The sequence below is a fragment of the Saccostrea cucullata genome, unplaced genomic scaffold, assembly GCF_032062105.1.
Source record: "Saccostrea cucullata isolate Sc308-1 unplaced genomic scaffold, CSIRO_AGI_Scuc_v1 ctg2005, whole genome shotgun sequence".
Lineage (NCBI taxonomy): Eukaryota > Metazoa > Mollusca > Bivalvia > Ostreida > Ostreidae > Saccostrea > Saccostrea cuccullata.
In genome coordinates, this window is record NW_026940840.1 from 91039 (window position 1) to 100068 (window position 9030).

General features: G+C 31.8%; 1 protein-coding gene across 1 annotated transcript; it reads right to left on the bottom strand.

Moving 5' to 3' along the window:
- Positions 1-623: 623 nt before the first annotated feature.
- On the bottom strand, positions 624-2279 carry LOC134256424 (E3 ubiquitin-protein ligase TRIM71-like). The gene has a single exon (XM_062739068.1). It carries the CDS (start codon positions 2277-2279, stop codon positions 624-626), a length of 1656 nt encoding a protein of 551 aa, XP_062595052.1.
- Between the last annotated feature and the right edge of the window lie 6751 nt (positions 2280-9030).

The window sequence follows — 9030 nt, forward strand, 5'->3', positions numbered from 1 at the left end:
CTTTGGTTTTTTCCTGTGAAATCGAGTTGACATTTGAAATTTTCTTTTATCAAAAGCTATTAGATATCATATAAATCAATTTTTGCAATAAAACCTTACTGCTTTTCTTGACATACAATTTTTGTCTTACCTAATAAAACTCAATGCACATTTAAAACTCGTAAATTCAAAGTAAAGGATAAATGAACAGTTTGTATCATGTTTACCATGCTACAAAAATACATTTGTACTAAAGGCATCAATTCATGACAAATTATGTAAACACTCCATTTATAAATTAAAAACATTTTATAAGGATGAATCTCTTCCTATTGGAATATTACCAGTAATGTTACATTTTGGTGGTAATATTAAAAGAGTACATGAGGCAAAGTCAAAATATTTTGCAAAAATGCAAACAATTGCTCTATATGGTATTTTAAGGTTTCTGTTGTTTAATTCTATCCTTTATAAATAGTATGTTTTTTTTCTTTGAAAATCAATAACTTTCATTGTTAATGGCATTGACATTTCTAAGAACACATTACACTCATAATTAAGTCAGTTTACAGAACCTTGATTATATCATTTTAACTAGATTTTGACATAAAAGATCAGGAACACTTCTCGACGTTATGTAACTTTTACATGTATCTAATTATCTTTACCACACCACTGCTTAACTCAGCCAAAACAAGGTTGTCTTTGGAGTTTATGCATATACCAAACGGAAGATATACATCACAGTTATTGATGTAGGAAAGGAGATTTCCATCCTGATTGAGGATAGTGATACAGTGATTTTCACAATCTGCTATCAGGATCTGACTCTGGCTGTCTGTTGCTATGCCCCTTGGAGCAAAATTTAATGCATTTGAATCAGTGTACCTAAATCGGAGTTTTCCTGCCTGATTAACCACTACAACTGCACTGGCTCCGTAGTCAGACACGCAAATATCCATATTTCTGTTCTCACAGATATATTTACTGTGACCATATGAATAGAAAGAGTGACCTTTATCATCAAACTGAATGGTTTGTGTCTCTGTGGATCCAAAGTAACGGACAACTTTTGAATTTTCTCCGTCATCACTGTCCATAGTAACCAGGAGGTCACCAGAGGAGGTACTACAGACAGAATCAGGTTTCCATCCTTGGAATCTGATAAGTTCTTCTATCTTCTTTTTAGTCACAACATTGATAGTTTTTGCATTTGTGTCCGTATAAACTAGAGCCCCGTTCCTCATCACTGCTATGTCACCTGGACTGTTCCTTGACTTGGAGTTAATTGATTTCAAAAGGTTCCAATGCAGGTTGTAGAGTCTCATGATACAGCCGTTCCCACTTGTCCATATTTCTTCATCAATGAAACAGGCTACACTATGAAGACTATTCCCAGTATAAATTGTGCTGATGATTTTTGGTTCTTCCAGCACTGGTAGTTGTTTTGCCGTAGGAGAGGATGCAACATTAGGTGTGTCCAATATGCGACCATGTTCCTCTTTTGAAATTGAAAATACCGAGAGAGAACCAAACATTTGATCTAGCTGTTTTGTGCTGATCTTCCAGGGAGAGAAGATTGGTAATGAGACATTGACTTCTAAAGGTAAAAGTCTGAATTTGACATTTGTGGATTTAATTTTAGAGGGTGCGAAGATATCACTGGATTGAAGAATTTTCTTAAGGTAAACAATAGTTTGTTGCACTTCTAAAGTAATTTTTGTGATACAGTTTTCCTGTTTATTTAGGGCAGCCAGGTTTATATTTTTGACCACATCAATTTCAGATTTCCGTTTATTGACAATGATGTCAATTACTCTGTTCAAATTTTCTCCTTGTTTGATGACGGCTGCGGTCTCTTTCCTGTAGTGCGTTTCCAAGTTGCTCTTTTTTGTGTTAATGCCTAGGGCAATTTTTTCATATTTTGGGAAAATTATTGTTTCAAGTTCTTTTAATTCTTTTTCAATGTCTTTTCTTTTGGTACTGAGTTTTTGTAAAATATCTGATATATGGTGTCCCTTATGTTTACCTGAGGTGAGACAGGATGAACAGACAGGAATATTACATTTCTCACAGAAAAGTTCGCAAATTTTTGAATGCATTTTACATTTTGGGAACTTACGAGTCAAGGCAATATCTTTATATGGCACGACTCTGTGTGTTTTTGTTGAAGTAGAAAGATGCTCACCTACACAGCTCTTACATAAATTGACTTGACAGAGCTCACAATGACTTTGTACCACATGAATCTCGCAAAGATCACATCTTATGATGTCTTGAGCACTATAACGGGGATCCATCACTAATTCGTTGGTCAAATGCTCAGATGACAATGTACAGAAAAAAAATGAAGATTGAAGCATTCTGATTTAATATGTGTAAAATTTTAACCGTGATTTGCATAAACAATTAATTAATGGATTTTCCAAGTGTAATGTTTTATTGTTTTAAAATATAAATTCCGATGTTGAAAAAATAATTCCTGGTTAAAGTTTAGAATTTATTCAAGTCCAAAAGTACAAAATCAAAGTTTACACTTTTACACAAAAATTCCTTAAGTGAGAGTGAAGTACAAACAAACTCACGCACGTCTCATCTTTGACAACTCCTCCACATTTCATAAATGAACCAATGAAACAAGTTTAAAGACAGTAGTAAAGTTTTGTGAAAAATTAATGACATTGATTTATAACTCATGAAACAATTTAAAAAGGATAACAAATTCAAATAAACACCAGTCTAGGATCTGACCATAAAACTGATGAAAATTATGAGATAATACCATCGATACCATGGGATGGAGAGAGAGAGAGAGCTGTCAAGTTTGTGCAGCAATGCCCTTTCTGAAGATCAAATAAAATAATTTTCCATTACAAATTCCCAGTATATCCATTATAATATTTAAACAATACCTAAATCATAAGTACATCTATTAATCAAAAATATACATTTATATGCATGTATATAGCACAAGCACCTAAAGCATATAACAATTATTAAATTAATTCTGACTTTTCCAGTCTATTCTAGATTAAATTTATATGGTGACTCCTGAATTCATGTGTAGTTCAAAACAATAGAATCAATAAATTCAAATTAATCAGACTATAATTGTTAAATTTTCAATACTCCAACATTTACGATTAAATTAATGACATGGAACCTAACGGATGAGATAAAACCTCAAAAAATCACATCATACCCCAAAACAACGATACTTCATTTTTTATCAGTCTCTCGACCTGTTTCTTTTATTTATTTTTCTGTCATTTTAAATCTAACAACTGAAATATTTGCATTGATAAAGTTGTTGTATTAAAACTTAGCTGGTCTTTTTATATCAATACGTCTATCAACGTTTGAAATTGTTTTATGGAAGACAAAGTAAATGATAATTCATATAAGGCGTGGAATTTATTTTGTGCTCAAGAGCATGCTCTACGTATGAACACTTTCTTAAACGAGGTAAATTATTGACAAGCAACAATCATTGGAACAAGAATATCAACAGTCTCGTTTAAAGTCATCATTTCGTAAGTTCTATGGTCGATACAATGACCTTGTCAGCAAATACAATTTAGCATTGAGTCAAATGCTGACTGACGTTTTTCATACCAATTGTTAATCCATTGATACACTGAATTGACGACGGATTTTTTCCGTTATTTCCTGATCATGACAACGAGCACACAGCGGGTGTGACCGGTCGGCAGGGGATGCTTATTCCTATATGGCATCTGATCCCACCTCTGATGTTTTGAAGGTCTGAATTTGCTCTGCTCTTATTTTGTATAATGTTTAATGGACTTTGAGATTGAATACTGTTCGTTATCTCCATATCCTTCATTCATATGAAGCAGACTGTCCAAAATCTTATATGTGAAAAGAAGAAAACACTTGTTGTGGCCTTCAACTCGATATTTAGATATATCGACGACATATTGTCAATTAATAATGGTAATTTCCACTTTTATGACGACACGGCATTTGCTGATGAGCTTGAGATAAAAGGTACAACACAGTCTGATAGATCTATTTCATATTTGAATATTTTACTTGAAAGACGTTAATGGTCAGATCTAACAAACAAACTCTTGATAAATGTGATGATATTAACTTTTCAATCGTCAAATTCCCTTACTTATGCAGCAATATACCTTCATCTTACTGAGTTTATATATTAAAGTAGATTCGATACGCAAGAGTATGCCCTACGTTAGAACAATTTCTTAAACGATTTGATGAAACAAGAATATCAGTAGTCTCGTTTAAATTCATTATTTTGTTAGTTCTATGGTCGATACAATGAACTTGTCAACAAATACAATTCCTCATTGCGTCAAATGTTGACTGCCATTTCTCATACATTGCATTAATCGTTAGTCCATTCTTTATACACTAAATTGAAGAGGGATTTTTCGGTTATTTCCCAATAACGACAACAAGCACATGGTAGATGTACAAGGTAGGCAGGGGATGCTTACTCCTCCATGACACATGATCCTAGTTTGTATTGATTTAGGGAATTCTTATCTTGATCTCTATATGTTGTTTTTTAAAAATCGTTTTAGAAAGCAATTATATAAAATTCTAAAGTAATTTTTCAACCTGTTATTTTTTTTTTCAGTTTGTTTATTTAAGTGACAAATATCTTTAAAACAATAAATACGCTGATTCATTCAACTATGATGCTCGAAATATTGCCCAATGAAAATCCACTCGGCCCTTTTAATCCCACTATTTTCCCTTCCCAGTCCCCGTTTGTTTGTTTTTTTCAAACCAGTGTTTTTGACATTATAAAAATGTGAAGATGTATAGATAGGTGGATGGTTCTAGGAGAGTGGGTTGACCCAAATTCATGAATGGAATGTCAAACAAACATATGATTGAGGTACTTTTGAATACCATTAGATACATAATAACACAAGAAACAAAATCATATATAGTCAAATGGAAATGTTTTCACCTTTTTTTTACCAATTTTTTAGTTGCCAAATCATTTGTCATTTCAGGTGTGTGTGTGTACCCTTATATCTCTCATAATATATTGACAGAAAGCTTTGATATTTCTAAATTTATTTATAGCTTTCTTAATCAGATTGTTTCAGTATAAAAGGAATGGACGACTATTTCATTTGAGTGTCCGTCTTGGGTCAACCAGTGTAACGCTATAACGTAACCTATGACTATAACGTTTTTTAAGATCCATTCTCTGTAACCACTAAAACTTCGTTGCTTTTCATGGTCAACGATTTTAAATGAAATCTCACCATTCCTAGTACTTAACATCAGCATAGTAACACAGGGAAAATTTGAAAAATTGAAATTTTTAGTTTCTTTAAATCATTACTTAGTTTTAATAAACACTAGGAAAAGCAGACAAACCATTCTCACAAAAGCATGACAATTGGTGCCACTTATACTGTAAAGAAACTGCTTAGAATGCATCTCTAAGTAAGTGGTAACCACGGGTACATTTTGAATACTTTTCAAATGCTGAAATATGTAATATGCTGAAAAACTCTCAGAATTCACTAATGGTAGGTGATATACATGTATGCTTAAACGTAATCAACTATTTAAGAATTACAATGAAAATGTTTGACTTAAAGTATATAGGAATAAGCAATACTATTCTATAAATAACTTCCATGGTTATTATGTAACACAGTGTAACCAAGTAAAATCAGTAGCTGAGAATTGGTTAATTCTTCTGTCTTGAGGGGGAAAAGTGAAAATTCAAGACTGGCAAATATGCATTCTTAGGACCTGCAACAATAACACCATAAGTAATTTCAAACAGCTTGTAATTTAAGGCGTAACAAAGCATGCAAGACATCTAATCTCTGCTCTTGATTTCTTAAAAATGTCTAATTCTTTGGTGTTTCTTTAAATACAAAATTTGAATTTATTTTGTACATTATAGAAATAAGATTTTTTCTCTAACAATTTTTCAATTTAAAAGAAAATACAGTTCGCATATATGATATATACGTCCCGTTAAATACCATAATACACATATTTGTGTAGTAGTAACAAAACTTATTAGACATCAAAATTGCTGTGTCAATCTCCCCCACTTGCTTATAGTTTTTAAAGAAACATTTGACTTCTTCTTGATTTGTACATTTCATTAGTCACCTTACTTTTTCGAAAGGAACCTATTATATAGTTAAAAATTCTTTACAAAATACTCCATCTTTTCTTGTTACTCATGATCATCTAGATCACGGCATATTATAGAATGCTTCCAATTTCTGAGTTATGTCCAAGACACAATATAGTTACGATATCGACATATTGCTTTTATATAGTTTACTGTAATATTTCTCTATCCTTGTGTGTTTATTACAATACATTCTGTTTTAAGAAGTCTTCCTTACTGTCAATATCCACGATATCATGCCGATATCGAATCATGATTGTTCAAATAATTGTGGTTTCCATATATAAAACTAGTATTGTGTTTTAAACATGTGGTACTTGAATTCTATCTTTTATAAAACTTTCCCCGTATCGAATCATGTTTTCTCAGCCCTTTGTAAATACAATTCCTGTTATTTTTAACGTATATTTATGTTTTAAAATTATGTTACTTTTACGAAGATTGTACTCTTAAAAGTTCCAATGGAGTCACACTTTTATATGTACAAAGGCAGTGAGGTCCATAATCGTCTATTCCCATATGTCACTGTCCTTGTTGACGGAACCACTAAAATATGTGCTGATTCTGAGCGTAGGGTACGTGAAGGTGTGTACGGCTCGATTAATTCGCTACTATACGTTGGAGCTTGTCCGTGGAGTCCTTTGAATGCATAAGCAAGAGTCATGAATTGGCAACGAAACTCTACCGGCAGCCATTGTAGGTTGATCAGGGCATTAGTTAAATGGTCATATTTCAACTTTAATAATGTTATTATGCGCGCAACCGTATTTTGTACACGTTGAAGCTTTGTTAATTCTAACAAGTAAAGCATTTCTGTAATCCAGACGGGATGTAACTCATGGATTAACAATCAAATTATTTGCTGAAAAAATCATTGTACCGACCATTGCCTGATAATCTTGTTTCATCAACTTGCTTGTCAATGATTCAACTCATTTTAGAAACTCTTGACATGTACAACATGCTCTTGCATATCGAATCAACTGAGATATATACACTCTGTATGCAAGTGATGAAGGTATATTGCTGCATAAGTAAGGGAAGCTGGCGAAAGAAAAAGTGAAAGTCATCATGTTTATCATATAGATTGGTTGTTAGATTACCATTAACGTCTTCTAAATCATTTTCTTCACCTTTGGAGTACTTTATATTTACAAAGATTAAATTTTTAGACACACCGATGACCTTATACCGAATCATTCTTTTTCAGCTGTTATAACGTTTTAGATATTTATAATTGAATTTTTATCATAACATTGATAAACGAATTTGCATAACTTACATTACTTAATAAAAAGGTAAAAACAATTTTAAAGTATTTTTATGACTCACCTGTTAATGCAAAATCATGACAACGAAATATATTCCGAGTTTGGATATCTGTCCTAACCTGTGGTCTGGTCATGTGATTTAAATACCTGTTCTCGTTTATAGTTTGAATTTGAATTTAAATCATGTGACACAGGATATATTTCATTTATAAAGATGTGTATGCAAATGATGTATATGGAGATAATGAACATTAACGAGAAAGAAACAATATTTTTGTTTTGGGTCCAATAATAAGGTTGATATATTTTGCTGCAAATGAGAAACATTTACTAGTGAAAAAACACAGATTATCCCTGCCTTATCACTTATAAATCAAACCATGATTCATCACTACCATTAGCTATATTCAGTGTTTTTATTTATAAACTAAAAATATATATACTAATTTTTTAACAAGAAAATAATTTCATTTTTTTTTCAGTTCGAGCAAAATTCGAATAAATGGGATTATATATGCAACCAGAACTATCTAAAAAGCTATAGAATTCAGAGAATGTTGAATTTGAACGAGTTTTTAAACCACTATTACATTCATTTTTCTGTATTTACATTTGCAAATGTTTTTCCTAATATAACACTACTGAAAGCAATGCGTATCTAAAACTCTATAAATACCGGTACGGGGTCAAGAGCTATTCACAGATGTGTGTATGGATAATTTTAACGTTCGACGTAATTTCTCAGTGACGTCTCTGTGACTTCATAAAAGGTCAACTCGCGTTCAATGAATAAATGAAGTAATAAGGTATCATTTAAAACATCTATCAGGCTAGAAATACAGGTCGCTACACGTATTTATATCCCTGTAAATGTTTTAAAACGATACCCTATTTCTTAAGTGTCTAGTCTGAAGTGGGATTTTGTACTTTAGGGGTTTTTAAGTAAAGGTTAAAATAGAAAAAAAGACTTAAAAAGTGTATGTACAAAGTAAAGGAAGTGTTAAAAGTTGTGAGAGTCAATTTCTCCAATGCAATTGAAATTTTCCTTCTTTTAATTTTCCGATATCTTTAAAAATTGTTATAATGTATAAATAGCTTTCCGAGATTTTTTTTATAAAGAATTAAAAGTTTAATTTTGTTTGTATTTTAGTCTTAATGATTTAAAAAAGGGAACACAAATTATTCTGTATAATTTGGTTTGGTATGGGGAAACACCCCTTTGAAAAACAGCTGAATTGTATCCATGCAATCCCCTCATATCCAGTCCTTTGAATTTATGAAGAATACCAGATTTAATAAATGTTCCTTTGACTTCAAACAGTAGGTCGATCTAACCTCATATAAACAAACATCATTGCTGCTAGATCTATGTATCAGTTGTTATCTCCCCTGGCTTTCCATCACTTCACTTACTACGGCTGTATTATTGAGTGGTAAATTTGATTTCATAAAAAGCAACTCAATTTTACATCAACAGTTAAGTAATTATTTCAAAATAAAATCATAAGTAATGACTCTAATTCTTGGTCGAACAAATCTTTGCGAATTATAAAACTGACCCAAATCAGGTAATATCGAATAATTTGGCCAAGAATTTCGCTGTGTAATTCGAAC

Bases quoted from the DNA above. Each gene is read 5' to 3' on its own strand.
- LOC134256424 (XM_062739068.1), bottom strand. From the start codon at position 2,279: ATGGATCCCCGTTATAGTGCTCAAGACATCATAAGATGTGATCTTTGC.